Source organism: Macrosteles quadrilineatus, unplaced genomic scaffold, assembly GCF_028750875.1.
Source record: "Macrosteles quadrilineatus isolate MER2022 unplaced genomic scaffold, UCM_ALF_1.0 Scaffold_3__2_contigs__length_128488019, whole genome shotgun sequence".
Lineage (NCBI taxonomy): Eukaryota > Metazoa > Arthropoda > Insecta > Hemiptera > Cicadellidae > Macrosteles > Macrosteles quadrilineatus.
The window spans coordinates 81,614,266-81,634,757 of NW_026542596.1; the positions used below are offsets into that span (position 1 = coordinate 81,614,266).

A 20,492-nucleotide genomic window follows, 5' to 3' on the forward strand; every position below is an offset into this window, starting at 1 on the left:
CTATGGAGGCCACAGGTGTAGTGTCTGACAATTGCCACACTGCACAGGTGACTAAGGTATATATAGTCAATGCTATTATACATTCACACAGACATGTCCACTGCGGCATGGGGTAGGCAGGTTTTTTTACCAAAGGAAACTATAATACAATTACGTGATGATCGGCGTCCCTGCATACCATATCCCCCTTCGCACCGTATGACGGTGATTTGAGACAAATACACATGTATGCACATACGACCAGCCTGAAGTACAGTCCTGGATAGAGCCTAACGTCACTGAAAACGTACTACTATACCCAGAATGCCAACCGCATGGTAAAAAGCATTAAGCGATTTGAGAGAGCTTTGCCTGTCAATCCGTAGGCAGCGCCACCAGCGTTGCCATGCAATAGCTGGTACCATGCTTTTTACCATGCGGTTGGTATTCTTACGTTTTCTGTGCTAACGTCCTTGAATAGATGGTCAAATGTACATAATGAGTGTATAAACACAGTGCTCGTAAGGGAAAAGGTATTAAAGTGTGTATCACAAGGTATTATGTGAAATAATCTTGAAATATTAACTTAATTTTAGTGGATAACTAGTTTCGGGGTTTCAACCACATTCTCAAATTGTCTAGTCTGGTTTTGTCCTTGGCGTGTTGCAAATATTGTAAAGTTAATTTTTCTTCGTGTGCGTTTCTTGGTTGTGTGTATTATTAATTTAAATTTTTACAACGGCAAGTGCTGAGTAATATATGTTTGACGAGAAGAAAAATGACTTGAAAATAGGGTTGAAACCCTGAAACTAGTTACCCACTAGAAACAATAGGATTTTGCTTCAAATCTCCTGTTCTTTTTTAAGTTCTCGAGTATTTTAATCATCGATTAAACATAATATGGGTTATCATCTTTATGGATCAAACCAAAGAAAATTGTAAAGTAGATTAATTTAATGTAAAACTTGAGAGCGTTAACGTAGTCTATTTATTTGACAAACTTTAAATTTTTAAGACCAAATATAAAGGTTAGTTAAACTGCTTGTCCTTTGGTATTTTGAGCATAGGGACCCGCAATGTAAAGTTTAACCTGGAGTAAATAAGTAACATTTGATCGAAGTCAGCTCACTACACATTGAACTGGATAAGGTACAAATATGAAAACGGGATTTTGTTATAAAATCATGAAAATAGTTCAAGTCTTCGGTCAGTATCCAAACTAAGCATGGTAAATAAGTGATATCATTGCATAAGAAACTTGTTATCGGTACATATTTTTCTGGAACAAACAGAACATAAATATATGCATGAAAAAGTAATATCTGACACAAATAGAAAACTCTATGAATGAAGAAAAAATAAGAGAGATAATGCATAGCTATAATCATTACATGACTATTCCAAAATAATAGCCTACACAACAAACTGTATTCTACAGTATCAACAAATCTACATAAAATGCTATAATCATCCCATAACTATTCCAACATAATACACAACAACGTGTATTCTACAGTATCAACAACAAATCTACATAAATGTTGTCTTCAGTTCAAAAGGGGAAGAGAACCCCGACGAGACGTTTCCTGCGTCACATTAGATTGCCACGTTCAGTTTATTTCAACCTCAAGTATTCCGTACTCGAATTATCAGTTTTTCTTGCGGGTCGCATTCAATATTGTACTAAGAGTTGGAAGTTTTTTAGATAATTTTTTCAGTCCAGAGTGTTTGCTCATTATTACGACATACATACAGTATATGTATTTAGATTTTAATTTGTAACACAAAATAAATGGAGAACCCGCAAAACACAGAAAAAGGAAGACACCATGCCTAATTTATACCTCTATCAGCAAAGTACATTCACAAAATCAGCGAATTACATTGCGACAAACGTCAATAGTTAAATCATCTTTAGCAAGGAAGACATCGGATTGGCGGACGATTTCCGACGATTAATCAGTTAAATCCGGGAAATCGCCTCACGCTCCGTCAAACACGCGCACGCGCCGTCCTTGGTAGCTTACCCGATAATGAGAGAGGTCGTCTTGCAATGCGATATGAAGTAAAAATGTGTGAATTAGTTATTATTATTTACACGGTTTTTCTACAGTTAATGTGTTTATGCTCTTGTTTCTTCACATAGACTTTATATACACGTTGCAGCTGCCGGTTCATGATCAAGATATTTATTTATAGCATAGAATAGTTTTATTCCTAAAACTTACAAACACATGTATAGCGTTGAACAAATTAGAAACGTCATACCTGTAAGCACATATCGCACTTAGTACTTTCAGAAATGAGGTGATTGTGGTTTGTAAAACTGGTTTGTATGTTACGTCACATAGAGATCGGTAAGCTATGTAGTAGTATAGACATCTGTTACAAAATAGTGATACCAGATTTGCATCTGGGATGTTAAACTTATAGAAAGCACTATTGGGAATTGGTATCCAATGATGTCAGCTGAGTGGTTATAGCATAGATAAAAGTAAAGGAGTATAGTGTTCACAGTGAGGTCACCGATTCGATCCCGATTAGTCAGTAGCTTCTTTACAGACCTAAATGGGACCCAGCTGTCCTTGATAATTTTCATATATCCTGGCTGAAGAACCAATCCAACCTGTCTAAGAACCATATAATCTGTCAGGAACAAAGCTACACAAGGCTCTCACTCTATTCTACACTCATTTTGTATCCATAGCGTAAAATTCAAAACATGATTTAAGGTTCGAGTAGCGCCCCCAATTTAATTGGTGCTGTAATATGACTATACATTTTTTATCGCAGAAAAGCAACCCGAAGGAGAGTAAATACGTATCTTCATGAACGTCGTACCAATGCTGCTTGACCCTACTACTCTGAGGATTTTTATATTGCTTGGGTTAATTTGCTGACCACATCGTGGTTGTGATGTTGTGAACTATGCGCTTGACACTGGACAGGTGCGTGACCTGTGTGCCGTGTGGTGTGCGGGGTATTGCTCGGCCCAGAGGCATGATTCACACTTCCAAGGTCGTCCGTCTTCGTCGTCGCTCGCCGCTGTTTTGCTTATCACGGAATTGAAGCCTTGCCGACTGTGCAAAGCGATAACCATGTCCAGCAAATTATAATCACAAAACCAACGCAATGTACTTATTTTATTACCGATTAAGATAACAACCTATAAGCGGGCATATTTTAACCTCAAAAATGGTTGATGGGTGTAAAAACTGTTTTAGACGTATTTAATCCGACCATTTGTGTGCCCCACCTCACATATGACGCTATTTCTAGCCCGGAACTATTTTACACATTACTTCAAGCTAGTCCTAGTGGGTTGCGGCATTATCACATAGATAAGATCCATTGGTGATTGGCGGTATTTGAACCCATGACCTCGGGCACCACAGCCCCGCGTTCTACCACTAAACCAGCTCACTCCCAATTTAATCTGACCATAGACTAACCGTGTGTTTTATTTTTGATCTGACTCGTTGGACAAGAAAAACAAACAATATGTACTTTGATGAATTTTTTCGCGGGCAAGCACTATCTAAAAATACCGTAGTAATAAACACATTTTACGACACTAGCTACAATTTCATCAACGATAATATTTTACAACTATATAAAACAACACGATTGTGGATTTGTAGCATTTGACAATAAATTATTACGTTTATACGACACCGCGACAGCACCAGGGCCAGGATTTGTATTAAGAAGATAGATTACTCTTGTAAGCTAATACTATTTATGAAAACCCAATGATCAAGGACTTGGTTTTTAATCTTCACAATATTACATAGTCGTAATAATATATCCCGACGATAAAAAATACAGTATGAAAAGGAAAAGGCCGATTGAAAATATATCTAACCTCTAAAAAATATAAACGCGAAGGTTCACGCTGGCACATATTCCACAACCCCTTCAACTCCCCTCACTACCCCTACAGGACTGGAGGGGCACGTTGTTGTTGTGGTATCAATCATGTTTATGTGCGGCGGGCGCCTACACTAGGGGTGCGACCACGACAACCTGCTACGTGTAGTAGTAATAACACGGTGAGCCATCCACCCTTAAAATACCCTGCGTTTTTTACGTACTGATGTCAATAAATGGTCTCTATAATCCGAACTATTAAACTAACACTAGAATAAAATTCGTCACATTTGTGACAAAGATCAATAAATTGTGACACTTCACTCTTACGGTGGAAGGTGATTTATTTATCTCTGAAGCTTTTTTCATCAAATCATTAGGAATGTTAGACGTATTTTGAGCAATTTCAAACACATACTAAAAACAGATCAAATACTGTTAATACTGTTCAATGAAATGGCGACCATACATAGTAGGTATTTTAAGCCAAGTATGAATGGAGATGAGTGTAGGACAAACCCGACTAATGCCTGATTCTGCATACATTTTTGTGCAACAATGAAAACAGCAGATTTTAATCATTATCCATCTCACTTATTTTACAGAAAGTCAAAAAGTCCGAAAGCTATTAACACCTGGCGGACTGCAACGCATGGTTTGCGCAGCTGTTGCTCAATGAATGCGGTGTAAATACACGGGACCACGCCAGACCATAAAACAAAGACTGTCGAGACAACAATGCCAACAAACATATGATGAATAACGACCCGACGAGGGGACTGAATCAAGGCATGCACCAATAGTTAAACATGTACACAGCTTGTCATGTCGCGAATTGCCGAAGACAAGAGGCCTTGTTGATCTAGCAGCAATGCCCTACCCAACATGTAAAAACTACCCAACCATACCTCTTTATAATTGTTTGCTCTAGACAAAGTACAAAAAAAAAGAAATTGTGTTTTAAAATTCATCACTAATCGACGAAAACATTTAACCAAGTTTTTATTACGAGTAGATGTTGATTTATTTATTCCGAGTTGCTTGATAGATTGTTGCAAATGATTAAACCGAATGTGATTATTGTTTGAAGCCGATGGGAAGCACTTTTCGGTCACCAATATATAAACAAAATTGATTGTTCTGGAAAGGCTTAGTTGCACTTCATTAATTTTAAACAGGTTTTGGAATGTGTTTTAATGTATACAAATTTAAAGTTTTGAGTAAAAAAACTGTTTCTTACCCAAGGCCACATTCATCCAAGCTTCATTAGACTTTGTAGTTATGGAGATTTTGTTATGTTCTGTTTTCAATTTTAAATACATTAGATAAAAAAGTATGATTAATACTAATACATCTACATTCCAAGTCTTTCATTTGTTCTCCATACCAATTTTAATTACTGTATTATTGTGCCATGTTTACACCATTTTATTACAAAAAAGTAGCCAAATGAAAAAAATCTATATTTCAAAGCAGTCCTTGTTGGAGGAAAATGAAAAAGAGTTTGTAATAAAAGGAGTTGCATTGGATGAGTTTGCGTTTGTGAGAATGCGTGGACTTGGCACAAACAGCAAACTATAAACAACTCTGCGGTCCACGCTGCACTCTCCTCAGTGACTGGTCCACATAGTCCACAGCTACTGCTACTGCTATGCTCACATAGAGAGAGAGATTCTTCAATAGTAACAATTTCAGATACTGACGAGAAATTTATGTTTGGATTGAAATGTATTAGAAATTAGACATGTTGAATATATCGTCATACTGAATCCATTCACACCAACAACCCCTGTACTGTACTAGGAAGGAACTAGGCCCTATTCCATTTTGCCAACTCTAAATGCAAGATCAACACGAGTAACTTTTGTTTGTACAGTAATTGAATGCGAATTATTTTAACTTAAGCCTACGTACAACTAATATTTTGAATCAACAGTGTGAATAGAGAATAATGCAATGTATATTTTATGTACAATGTGTCCCACGGTTACCTCCCGCTATCTCCGCGTCCCGCCATCTCCGTGTACCGCTATCTCCGAATTTCAGAGTCACCCCTATAATCCTCGGTTACTTCCTGCGTTAAGACTTTCCGTCCAAACCTAACCTAACCTAACCCACGGGTTAAATTTTCATCAAATCTTCCATCCACGGGGCTTCGCAGCCGTGTGCAATGACAGCTAACAACGCAGGCAGTGACTGCAGGCAGTGATTATAAGGGTCACTCAAGAATTCGGAGATGGTGGGACAGATTTGGGTTCGGAGATAGCGGAACGCGGAGATAGTGGGAGCACACGGTGTCCCACGAAGAGGTTTAACCATTTGATTTTATATTACTTGCCCATAAGCAGCGATAGTTTTGAAACTTTACACAATTTTTTAAGTAGGTTTTCAAAATATTAAGCGGAAATGGTAGAGTTCTAAAACTTATAGAAATGAGTTCTGGCATTTTGGAAACAAATTTCAAATTTACTTCTTATAAAAATTACTAACATTAGTTATTAGGTACCTGATTTTTTTCAACAGGTCTTGTTGTTGTTGAACAGCTATCTGATTAGTATTGCCTGAGCCATACAAACATTAACCTTTACAAAACAATTTTACTGAAACTTAAGTTTGAGGAATCACTTTTAATGTTGAACAAACAGACAAGTGTTGTGTGTGGGATATTGTTTTTGGTAAAGTTACATAAGTTTATTTGTAACAAACACATACATATTGCAGGTAGGCCTACATTTATTCCGATGGAAAATAAAAAATAAATATTTTGGTAACAAATCTTTCTTAATAAGGTTTTGTAATCAAAACGAACTTCGCTTTCAAAAACAATTAAAAATATAAAATATGACAAAAACTTGAAAACACCAAAGATTTAAAACCAGAAACCTTCCCACTACCATGATAAGAAACATAAATAAAACACGTTTATCAGTTGATAAACTGTTCCTGGTAGACAGAACTTCTCACTTTTCGACAGATGGGAATAAGGAACAAGCAGTAAGTATCCAGTAGAGTGATTGACGAGGGGGTGGGACTCACTAATTGTGGGGCTCAAAATATCTACCCTAGGCTATGACTACCTGCGACCAAACATATAAACAAGACCACTCAAATAATGCACAAGATAGGCCTAATATTGTCTTGGTGCTAAATTAACAATACCTAGCTCGTAACAAATTTTTACCCCATAAAGCCCCGTCCCTATGGTCCGATCATGCTGGTTTGCGAACTCCTTTAAGTTTACTCCGCCTTACATCTTCAAGCCAAATTTAATCAAAATCGGACAAAAATTACTCAGGTTATCGCGTCTCAACGGACGTACCTATATATAAATCTATATATACAAATTTGAATGAATGGTGTGTTTGTCTTCTAGGAACATAAAAATGAAAATGTATATCGGCTCCGTGTTCAGGTCTTACCTACGGTAATAGCTACCGGTACTTCCAAATAGGGAAAATTAATTTTCCCCTTTTTACAATTTTTTAAATATTAATTTCCTATAGGAAATTTGCTAAAACCAACAATCTTTAAGCAAGTATGTGTTCAAAATCAGTTTTATTACATTTGGCAAAATTCTTCACCTTTGAGGTGACTAAAAAGAAATTAACTTGGTACTGTATAATTCCCTTCAAATTCCATAAATAGTTCCCAACAATGGTAGGCTGAACTTTATAATCCACATAAAAATAAAAATTATTGTAAATTGAGTAAACACAACAAGATTAAGCAAACATATACAAAATAAAGATACCGATACTTCAATGCTGAAAATACAAAAAAAAAAAAAAAAATAGTGGTAGGCGAAATATAATACTTCTCTTAGTTTTTAAAACAATTGTCAAGCAACAATGTTTGCAAAACCACTTTTGAAACACAAAGGCAAGTCCTTCACCTTGAAGGCAGTTGCATGATTTATAAACTCATAGCCACAACCCATTCATGAATGACGCAGTACAAACCTTTGAGGACAAACTTTCAGAGATTCTTCATGTAATAAAATTGTTCAGTAGGTACCCTATATAATAATCTCCATTCATACTTGGCTTAAAATACCTACATTCGAATGGTCGCCATTTCAAAGTAAAGTATTAAAAGTATAAAGTATAATATTGAAATCAAACAAATGGCAAATAAAGATTTGTTGTTGACAGGCCATGATTAAGCTGTATTTTAGAATAAGTAATCCAACTAATATGGTTTCAATACTCTGTTTCGGTACAGTAGTATTAAAAGACATCACAAAGTGTGTCACTATTTGGTAAGTGATTTAAATTATCTAAAATAACAACAAAGGGGCCTGTGCGCAAAATTGCCCATTATTTATTTATAAACAACTAGCTGGCCCGACAGACGTCGTCCTGTCCTAATGTGGTTTTATGTCAAATGCTCGTTCATTTTCAAGATGAGCTCGTTCGCATGGCTCAATCACGTCCTGGTTGAAGTTCGTTCACTACGCTCACTCACCTTTAGGTTGGAGCTCGTTCGCTGCGCTCACTTGCCTTCAGGTTAGCTCGTTCGCTACGCTAACTCGCCTCCAGGTTGAAGTTTGTTCACTACACTCACTCACCTTTAGGTTGGAGCTCGTTCGCTGCTTTCACTTGCCTTCAGTTACATTTGACAACAAATATTCGTAAAAAACAAATGGAATAGAAACCTATTTGATAGCTCTCATTTGTTATGCATAGATTTGTTTTTAAAAATTAGGTTTTCATTACAACAGCTGTTTCCTTAATTTAATTTAATCAAGAAATGACAAACATGGCATGGTAAACAAAATAACACATTCTTCCATAAGATTAACATGTAAACTGCAAAGGGCCATAGGACGCTTCCCTTAAGGGTTTTTGAAACGGAAACAGGCTATTATGTTATTCTAGTACCTAAGGAATATCCCTGTAAATTTTCATGCCAATTGGTTCAGTAGTTTTCTAGTTATAAACGCTGTAACTAAACACAACTTTCTTTTATATATTAAGATTAACAATAGCTACAGGTATATAACCCAAAACAGCCATAATAATAATACAATATTAATACATAAAGCAAGAAACAAAAAATTACAAAATGTGCACATAAATGTACAATACCGGTACCTACCTATACAACCAGTGATGTATAATAGTTAAAAAGAGTGAATACAAGTTAGGCTAATAAAATGGGCGTTTTTGAAAGTTTTACTGATTTATAATGGGTTTCAACATTTCCTTCCAGTACATAATAAATAATGCAATATTTTTACCTTCCAATAAAACATGAAACAAATAAATGTGCTTTGCAACAAAATTTTTACTACCTACCTAATTTCAAAAAATAGGCGTCCCTTATTTGAATGCTGATTAACTTAATTTTTTAAAGAGAACGTTTTTGTACGGTAATTATCTTATTAGTACGCTACTATTTTTAGGAATCCTTGAGTGTTTCGTGCATATGTGTGAGAAAATAGTAAAAACCCTGGCAGAGAAAAAGTGAATCTATAACTGAAACTTGGAAATGTTCAAGTGGCATTTAATGAAGCCTAGGCCTTGTGTTGAGTTCGGTTTACACAGACTGAGAGGCTTTGCTAATTAGTCGAACATTCACGGCTCATCAAAACACATCTCAGAACCATCTCTTTCATCTTGAGGCGTAATTTTTATATTTGAGAAAGCAAAACTTACTACATTCTATTCTTAAATTACGATACTTAAATAATGATCTAAAAACATTAAGACCGGTTCTATTCATTAGGTAGGTACCTATAGATTTAGGTATTTCCATTGCACAAAATGTAAAAATGTCACAAAAAAATCTCAAAAGACTAATTTTTACCTAATACCTAAATAGCCTACTAAGTCTTTGTGTTTTTTGACGAATAAAAAAAAATCTTCCATCCAAATTGAAAAATGAAATAGACATAAAAGTTTTAAAATGATCATGTGAAATCATTCAAAATCATTTATATGGACAACATAATTGATCTTTAAGTTACTTATTATTGAGCCTATATAATAAATTTAAGTTTATTGTTTACTGTGTCTAATTGGCAAAGTTTATTATAATAAACTAAGTTTTCAAAATTAAATAATAAAAAATCAATATTAATGAAATAAATCTTGTAGGACGAAACCTTTGACTATTAATATACCACGCTAAAACAAACAAAAATTGTACTTAAAACCTTTCTTGAATGTAACCATAAAAAATTTTCCTGGATCTTAAATTAAATTATACAAATGGCATGCATTTCAAAGGGTATTATTTAAGATTTTTTATCGCACAATTTTAAAAAACTACATCCAATTTACAGTAAAACCAATTGCAGGAGATTTGTAACAAAACTGTCGAACAGTAAACTCCTTACCAACAACGCAGTTTTTAAAGATAGTGCTAAACACATTAAAATGTCTACACCAAGGATACCGATTAATAATACCAGACCAATATTTCTAAACTATAGAAGGTAAGATACGGATACAAATTGAATCTGTTAACATCAGTACCAGTAATAGTTAGGCTAATGGTAATATATAAATTAGCCTACAACTAAAATTACGAATCAACAGATTTCCCTGTGTTTGTAAATTAAAATCACAAATTAATCTGAAGCAAGACACAATATTTTTAGCAGGTTTTAATGCTGAATTATTTCAATGTTGAGAGAGTTCAATTCACAAGTGCTGAGAGCTGTACAAACAGAGAAGTTCATCTTGCTAGCCTCCAGCTTCACTAATAGCATTTATAATGGGTGTGTCTGTTATTTTTTGATCCAATATAAAAATGAATATCCTACTACAAATCAACTATTATTTTACTAAAATATGATGGTATATAATGTGTAAAACTATACAATAATTTAGGTCCATGATATGGCCTTATGGGATTATTAAGTAACCATATTATAATTTTGAAGGAACGTAGAAAATTATAGCTTATTCTTAAACCCCGTTACATTTGGGTATTTAGTAATTTTATTTAAACACTCCAATTAACAAGGCCTACACAAGTTTTACGCATTTTATAATTTTATTTTTTTAAGAGCATTTTTTGTTTTACCGGTATGTATGTTTAATGGCCAAATAAACAATTTGAATTTGAATTTGAATTTATGCTAATATTGGTTGAAACTATCGAATTGAAAATATTGATAAATAATCAATATTTTAGCGAATTTCCCTATAGGGAAGTAGCTATTACCGTAGGTGGCACGGTAAGACCTAGACCCGGGACCGATTTACTTTTTCATTTTGATGTCCCCAGAGTCCAAAAACACCATTCGTTCAAATTTTTATATATGTATATATATATATATATAGAGACATATATATATATATATATATATATATACGTCCGTGAACGCCATAACTTGAGTAATTTTTGTCCGATTTTGATGAAACTTGGTTTAAAGGTGTAAAGCGGGATGAACTTGAATGAGTTCGCGAACCAGCACGATCGGACCATGGGAACGGGGCTTTACGGGGGGTTTTATGGGATAAAAATTGGTTTTTCTCACTTTTGACCCTCAAAACACAAAATTTCCCAATTTCTCTTTAGACCTTTTTAAAGAGATTAAAAAAACAAATAATTTAGTATATAAAAGTATTTTTGTTCGATTATTAGTAACGGAGAAAATTTAAAAAATTATAAATTTAAAATTCCCATGTTATTCTTATGGAGAATATTGTCAAATGTTGTAGTTTGCTTGTTTATGGATATATTTTGATCAAACTTGGCAAATTTATTTATTTTGTACTAAGCTATCAATATTTTACTCAAAAACAGACTTTATTAGTTTCCTTGTAGCAGCAAACCTAGCTACTCGTTAAACCTAATGTTATTAAAATATATTTAACTGAAAATCAATTCAGACAAATGGAAATTTGCTTAGTCGGCAGGTTTGCTGCGGGGGGGGGGGGTATTTTGTAAAAACATAGCCTACATATTTAAGTAAAAATATCTGGCATCAAGGCTACATAAGATTTCATATTTACAGTATTTACATTTCAATGTCAGCACCCTTTATAATCCTTCAACTCAGTAAGAAGCTTTTAATAGGAAGTTTAATTTTTAGAATCTAACTTAACTTAACTTAACGGGGAGGGCTGCAGAAAGCCCAGTCTGCCGTTGAACTGTTTTGTTTTTACATTTTTACAATTTTATTTGATACTTTCCTGTTAAAGGGAACATTCATTATTATCGATGATTTTTTTCGATATATCGATTTTTTCCCCTTTACGATATATTACAAATTGACAGCTGATATTTAGGCTAAAATATAGTATATTTCTTTTTGTCTATGATTATATGGAAAGAAATGAATCTGTTTTAAGCTTACCTAACATAACCAACCAAACTTGCTGTACCATTTAAAAATTCAGTTTAATAACAGAAAAGGCGAGTGGAGAATATTAAATGCAGTTTTTAAATGTTACAGCAAGTTTGGTTAGTTTTAGCGAATTTCCCTATAGGGAAGTAGCTATTACCGTAGGTCTCATGGTAAGACCTAAGCCTGGGACCGATTTACTTTTTCATTTTGATGTCCCCAGAGGCCAAAAACACCATTCGTTAAAATTTTTATATATCTATATATATATACACAGGGTGTTTTTTTTAAAACTTGCATCTTTATTTATGTAAAAACCGCAATAGATAGAAATATGCAGTTGGCGGGAATCATCTATTGACGTAGGGGGCACAATTTTTTTTTATTCAACGTTACATTTACATTCCCCCCCTGCCCCAAATTAATTTTTTTAAATAGCAAGGTACCCCTTGTGACATATTAAATAAAAGAGCATGAAAAAAGAAAACGTTTGATGAAAAAAAATTGAAAATCGGTTCATAAAGTTGTGAGATATTCCCCCCCTCCCCCCACGGAACTTAATTTTTTTTTTTTAAGCAAGGTACCCCTTGTGACGTATCAAATGAAAGAGCATGAAAAAAGAGAATTTTTGGTGAAAAAAAATTTAAAATCGGCTAATGAATTTGTGAGATAATCCCCCCTTTTTCCCCTACCCATAACTTGTTTTTTAATAGCAAGGTACCCGCCCTTGTGACATATCAAATGAAAAATAAATTTCACCAAAAATTTTCTTTTTTCATGCTCTTTCATTTGATATGTCACAAGGGGTACTTTGCTATTAAAAAAAAATCAAGTTCCGGGGAAGGGGGGGGGGAAATATCTCGCAAATTTATGAACCGATTTTTAATTTTTTTTCATCAAACATTTTCTTTTTTCATGCTCTTTCATTTGATATGTCACAAGGGGTACCTTGCTATTTAAAAAAAATAAGTTGGGGGCAGGGGCGGAAAGGGGGGAATGTGAATGTAACGTTGAATTCAAAAGAATTGGGCCCCCTACGTCAATAGATGATTCCCGCAAACCGCATATTTCTGTCTATTGCGGTTTTTACATAAATAAAGATGCAAGTTTTTAAAAAAAAACACCCTGTATATATATATGTGTGTGTCCATCCGCACGATAACTTGAGTAATTTTTGTCCGATTTTGATCAAATTTGATTTGAAGGTGTAAGGCGGGATAAACTTGAACGAGTTCGCGAACCAGCATGATCGGACCATGGGAACGGGGGTTTACGGAGGGTTTTATGGGGTAAAAATAGGTTTTTCCCATTTTTGACCCAATAAACATAAAATTTAGCAATTTCTTTCCAAACCATTTTGTAGAGCTTAAAAAAACAAATAATTTAGTATATTGAAGTGTTACTATGCGCCTAATGGTTACGGAGAAAATTAAAAAAAAAAATGTAAATTTTAAATTCCCATGTTATTCTTATGGAGAACAAGTAAACTGTTGTAGTTTGCTTGTTTATGAACATATTTTGATCAAATTTGGAAAATGTTTTTATTTCTTACTTACTAACTACTAACATTTTACAAAAAAAACAGTTTTACCCTCCCTGATGCAGCAGACCTAAGTACCTGTTAAACTTATTTTATTTTATTAGGAAATAAATGTTAAATTTTTAAGTAGACATTTTAGTGTAAATCCATTCAGGCAAATGGAAATTCGCTTAGTCTGTAGGTTTGCTGCGGCGGGGGTATTGTTAGGTTAGTTTAGAACAGTTTTATTTCAATTTTTTTATTTTTTATTGTTGTTTGTCGATTCTGAACAATATTTATTTATCGTAGTAACTACGATAAACAACTGTTGTCAGCTGATATGTTTCAATTTGTTAATATCGTTATATCGAGAAAAAAATCATCGATAATAATGAATGTTCCCTTTAACAGGAAAGTTACCTTTTATTTAAAATATTTTTTCTGCAGAAAACGCTACATAACAAGTAAATAAATAAAATAGTTTTTTCGCAGAAAATATTTCTGTGGAAAGTCAACAACTTTATTTTTTGTAGGAAAATTCTCCGTTCTGCATACAGTAATGCTACAAAACGTCATGCATTAAATTTAAACTAAAGCTGCGGCATCAGTATTTGGTGCATCGATGGCGAGGAAGAATGCATAGAATAACCGAATTGCCAAAGCGATTCAATGTAACAACAGTAGGTGTTTTCCACAGAGCATAGAATAAATATAGAGTCGCCACTCCTATACCTACAGCTATAGGCCTACCAATAGTAAAGCCGATTTCCGCCATTTTGGTAAGAGAGTCGGGCTCGGAACTTTGAAAACATGGCGTCATTACCACTGTGTTGTTCTATGCTACTTTATGAATTAGATGAAGCTACCGCTCCGTGGATACATATAGAACCATCCCCCCTTCGATATTGACCAAGGACTTGGCTTTCAAAGTTCTGAGGTGAGAGTTTTAAAAGTAAATATTGATTGTTGGTTTCCATCCATGGTAACAATATAATGGTTTAAATGTAAATGCAGACTGGTCCGGCCGCCATCTTGGTACGAGAAGCCTGTTTCACTCCAGACGGCAAGTGCCGCATCTATATTTATTCTATGCTCTGTGATGTTTTCTAGCCGATATGAGCGTTAAAACTATCACACATGTGGTTCATTTGGTCTGAAAACATTTCTGAATTGGGTGCGAGGGTTATTGGTGTAAAAATTGATTGGGTTAGTAATTATAAAATCTGACAGCATCATCTCGTACTCCGCAATAAATTCCCCAATGTTCCGTTTTTGATTAGAAGGGATGAACCCAATGCTCACTTCCTTTGTTTCGTTTGGCAAGTTGTATTTAAAGTTCCACATCATAATTCCAACGCCTACTTACTCCACTTCCTCATCCATTGTTAAAACACATGTTAGTGCGTTTTCACTACACTTTTCCAAAAATAAACAGGCGTTATGAATATGTTTTCCATCCAGGTTTTAGTCTTTTATCTGAGACTACTACACGCGGATGTGACATTTTTGTTTTCCGGCAAAACTTATTTTGAAAAACCGTTTTGTCTGACCATTGTGCAGCCGGCCTAAACATTTTGATTGTTTGAACCTTTTGAAACGTTTCGATTGTTGTACCAACCATGGAATCTCTTATTTTTGGGGGTTCCTTATTAATTGCATGTAGCATGTAATGTAATATAGTTTTATTAATTAGTTGCTGATAAATGAAATGATGCACTGTGGTATTGCACTATGGGATTAAAAAATGCACTATAGCACGTTAGTTAACAGACTTTTTTTTAGTTAGGTAACAGTTTTTTTAAGGGTTTAAATTAGGACGATCATGTATTTATTGAAGTGGCAGTGGCAAAGCATCTATTAACTTGTATTTTACGTTAAATAAATTCAACTTTTTAAATAATTAATGTTAATGGGATTAACCCTCCAAGTGTCCATAGTTTAGGCCTTAATGTCCACCTATTTTTGGCGCATTTGCAAGGTTTTATTAAAACGGATCTGAGAAGCTTAAAACAATGTTAATTCTATTGTTCTAACGGTACCATTTTGTTTGGAAAATCATGGGCTTCAATATCATACATAAAACATAAGGAATATTTGTTTCAAAAAAATGATTTAGGTAAAATAAAAATTATTTTGGAAAAATTGAAAAAAAAAATAAGTTCGCGCTCAATGAAATTGTATAAATTATAGGCCTATAAATATTTGAAAATAGCCACTTTGTTCTAAATTTTATGAGGATTACAAATATATAATCATATAGTGAGGTAAGTTATCAAATAAATAAGTTATGAGTGAAAAACAGATTTCAGTACATTGCGTTTAGCTAAGAATGCATAGCCTAACCATAGCTAGGAATCTGGCTGATAATTTACATCAATATCACTACCTACTTCTTCAGGATCATCAACCAGCCCTTCAAAATCACTTAAATCTTCTTATAATGCACCATGTATATCACTACTTTTGATTTTTAACACTAAAACAATGATAAACGTAATAAAACACATCAGTCATCGGTCCGAGGATAACCAAGCTGCTTACAAATACGAACGTCAGCTGTCTCCTACAATTACGATCGGCTCGGAGAACATACAGCGCTGAGACAGACCTCTGGAGAAAGCTTAGAATATAACAGAAAGAACGATACCTAACTCGATCCAGTTCAATCCGATTCAGTCAGTCATAGAGCCTTCGCCGTAAACGATGTTTGTGCGTCGAAAAATCGACGCGTGACACTACACAAAGTGTGTAGCGCGTCGATTTTTCAACGATGGACGCTCGGAGGGTTAATTGTTTATGTATCGTAGTTGAGTTAGGCCTACTGTATTTTCTTTCTAAGTCCATATATTGTTGTATATTGTAATTTAGATTTTGCTTTCACGTCGTCGTGTGTGGTTTCGTTTATTTAACTTACTATCGAATGGTAAACAGCTGTTTCCACTCCATAAACCTTCCTCCCCTTTCAGTGTTAGTTGCTGCATTTTTGATATCAGTATTTCATTGTGTTTCACCCACTAGGTATTTAATTGTGTAAAAACAGTCTGGAAGTAGCATAAATTAATGAGTCAGTTCATTGTAACCTAACCTTTACCTTCCTAATCTAACCTCACTTCAAAACACTTAATACAGTCACGATCCGCATAAAACCCGACCTCCACCCTCCTCACATGCCTAAATAAGAACTGATTATTTGGTTTCAAAATGAATTGATTTCATTCTGCAATAAGTCGAGTATTAACAGCTGTTTGCTCTCCTTACTCAGTCCACAGTCCACATACGGACCCCTCCAGACCACACCATATTTCCATCAGTAAGTTTATAGCTCAATGAACCTTAGATTCGTAATTTTAACCTTCGTTTTATGGCCCCTTGTGAATCTCTCTGACAAAAACTTATTGCATTATTAGATTCAATGTGAAAAATACTGTATGCTAAGTAGACATCTAAAAACAACTTACACGATATCGCATTGTAGATAGCCTAAATATTTGCCAAACATCGATGTTGTGTCCGATGTTCTTCGATGTTTAGAGGTCGATGTTTTTCACACATCGATGTTATGGTTTGATTTTAACATCGATGTTTTTCAATCGCTGCTCATCCCTAGCAGAGCCCACCAAATTGTTGGAATTTGTAGCCAACTGATCTGTGTTGTGTTCATAAGAACAGCAACTCCAATTAAGTTCAAACATTGGTTTCTCAAAAAGAAGGGGCTAAACACAAAGGACAGCAGGACTTAGGCTAGTAAAAGGGCAAGGTAGGCCTTGGCAATATAAAGATTTTGTAAAAGTTGTAAGGAAGGCCTAGGCCTACTATTGAATAAAAGACGCGTAATTATAAATTATTTTAATATTTAAAACTAAAACACCTGAAAGCGACGTATGCTACAGCCTAGGCCTACATGTTCTGCTTTTAGAGAGATAAGGTTATTCCTATACATTTAACAAAAGAAGTATCTTACCTTTTGGAAGACATAGTCGATAACAGTGGCTCACAAAAAGCACTCAAAACAAATTATTCGAAAACAACACTCGAATTATAAATTAATATTTACATTTTTGAGTTAAACGCTTGGAATCCTGTAAAATCAATTCACGGTTATCTTGATAAATATATACATAACATTTACCGATTGGCGATTGTACATATGTTTTTTGTCATTCACAGCAATCAAGCAGTGGATCTATCACTTAGCGATGATTTTATTTTATGTGCGATACTATAGAAAAACGTTTACATGGAGTTTAATGACTGAAAGTGTTTAAATGTAGATATAGCACAATGGAGTGTTACATAATACTATATTCATGAAAAATTAAGCACAAAAAGGTGTCAATACATTGTTTTAAATTATACATGAGACAATTAATTATCATAGTGTCCAATCGTAGATAGGGTCTTGTATGGGCCGTTAAGTTCTGAATGTTGTGTAAATTCACAGAAAACATACTACTATAACCTAGAATGCCAACCGCATGGTAAAAAGCGTTAAAGTACTTTGAGAGAGCTTTGCCTGTAGCAGTGTAAATTGGAGAGTCAGCAAGCTGATTCCACATTCACTCCCTCCAATCCTCCATGTTGTGGGTGTGAACCCTCTTTGACATTCTATTCTGGGGAATCAGGTTGAAGAGACCCGTGACTCGCTCCAGCATACGGTAGTTTCTTCATAGCAAGCACAAGTTTGTCTTACTATAGACTAACCAACAAAAGTAAACTTCTCATTCCATTGTAAATTTTGAAGCTCATTTTTCGTGTCTAGTACATGTCCGGTGACACTGATTGCTAGTATCACCAAAATTTTGTTTCTATCATTTTCGGGTTAATTTTATGATTTGTGCTTTGCTTTTGCTGCTTGGTTATGTAACCAGGGGACAAGTTATTGTTCATGATTATATTGTGTTTTATTAGGTTAAACGATGTTTTAAATTACTGAAAACACACGAAACAAAATGTAAATAAAACACGACCTCTCTGCAGTGCACCGGACAGAACTAACAATAAAATTGGCTTCAGCTGTTCCATAAGTAGTATCCATTCTGATAGCCCATGGACTACTTATAAATGACTCATTTATAGGCTTACCTCCATCAGTAGTCCATATTGTGCCTAACTTCAAATAATAAAGTTGCTCAAAGCTGACATATTTCGTTGCAATGCAACAGCGTCGGAGCTTTACGTAAAATAAAATCAAAATAATTTACACATACAGTACCACATACCTACGACACGGGACACAGGACATTTAGACACGAAATAGCACGGTAGTGCTATCATGACACGGCACAGCAGTGGTTGTAGGTAGACTTATTTCATGTCTAAATGTCCTGTGTCCCGTTGCGTGTATGTGTAAATTATTTTGATGTTTTTGACGTAAAGCTCCGACGATGTTGCATTGCATCGAAACATGTCATCTTCAGCTTTGAACAACTTTATTATTTGAAGTTATACCCAATTCGGACTACTGACGGAGGTAAGCCTAAGTCATGTTCCATAAGGATAAGAAATCTCTATGGTTTATCTATGGTTTCTTCAAAAAGAGTGATGATCTGTGGGCACGGCCACGAAGAATTGGACACGTTGCAAGAGTGCCATACGTGTGTGCCATAAGCATATCCCTAAGGGAATTTATCAGATTTGAGATATCATTTTGAACTTGAATATATGAACATAAATTTATTAAAAGATTGAAAACAACACTTATAGGATGGAAAACCTAAACATTATGTAAATTGAAAATCTATTTATGTACATTTAAAGTGGAGTAAATATTTTCATAGCCCAGTACCTAACCAAGCTTTCGTAGCATCCAAACAAAACAGCTGTCAAAACACTACTTGAGATGTTGCCACGGGGTAGCAGATTTTTATCCCCCTGGAACTTTACCCCCTGGGCAAACGTGACGTCACAAACCAGGGGGTAAAATTCCGGCCGCGAATTCTTGAGTTTTGCGACATCAGCTCGATGGATTAAACGCAGAATTAACATAGGTATATTTTCACGGTTGTGAATTTAATCAGAACACATCAAATTATAAAAACCTAGAATGTACGGCCCGGATTTTTACCCCCGGAATTTTACCCCCCGGATTTTTACCCCCGGAATTTTACCCCCGGATTTTTACCCCTGGAATTTTACCCCCTGGCCAGATATATAAATTAGTGAGCATGATTAATCATCTTCATTCAGTTTTAAATTAATAGTTGACATTTTATTATTAAGTAATTTATTTGCAACATTAACTAATTGAACAGGGTTTTAATTTTAATTTTGAGATTCGAGTTTCAGGATTCGTTCTTTGTAGCCAACTGTTGGTTAATATCATCAAAATAAAACAGCGAATTCTGTTTACTTAGTGTAGGTTAAGAAATAAATAAAAAAAGATAGGCTACTAAATAATGAAATGTTTACAATTATTTTAAACAGAAATAAGAAAATCAATCATTCAATTTTTTTAATCGGCCAGGGGGTAAAATTCCGGGGGGTAAAATTCCGGGGGTAAAATTCCAGGGGGTAAAAATCCGGGGGTAAAAATCCGGCCATTACATCTTCAGTAAAGTTGTCTAAACGCTAGTTATATGGACAGGGGGTAAAATTCCGGTTTTTATGGCTAATCTAATTAATCACGCTCTGACTATTTTCATTAGACTTCCAAATCCGCGGGGGTAAAATTCGGGCCGCGAACAAACTTTTGGCCACTCAGGTTACTACGTCATTGTGACGTCAGCTTTGCTCAGGGGGTAAAATTCCAGGGGGATAACATTCCGGCGACCCGTTGCCACTTCTAAGGCTGCGGCCTCAAGTCAAAGGTGAGGTGGCCGTGTCTGG

The 20,492-nt window shown here is 34.9% G+C and overlaps 1 protein-coding gene across 1 annotated transcript in view; it reads right to left on the minus strand.

Moving 5' to 3' along the window:
* Positions 1-17,765, minus strand: part of LOC128988912 (serine/threonine-protein kinase 3-like) — a 44,387-nt gene extending 26,622 nt beyond the window's left edge. The window contains exon 1 of the mRNA XM_054410690.1: positions 17,629-17,765. Within this exon, the coding sequence (XP_054266665.1) occupies positions 17,629-17,642 (14 nt within the window). The 5' untranslated portion in view covers positions 17,643-17,765. The remainder of the gene's footprint in view (positions 1-17,628) is intronic.
* Positions 17,766-20,492: the final 2,727 nt, after the last annotated feature.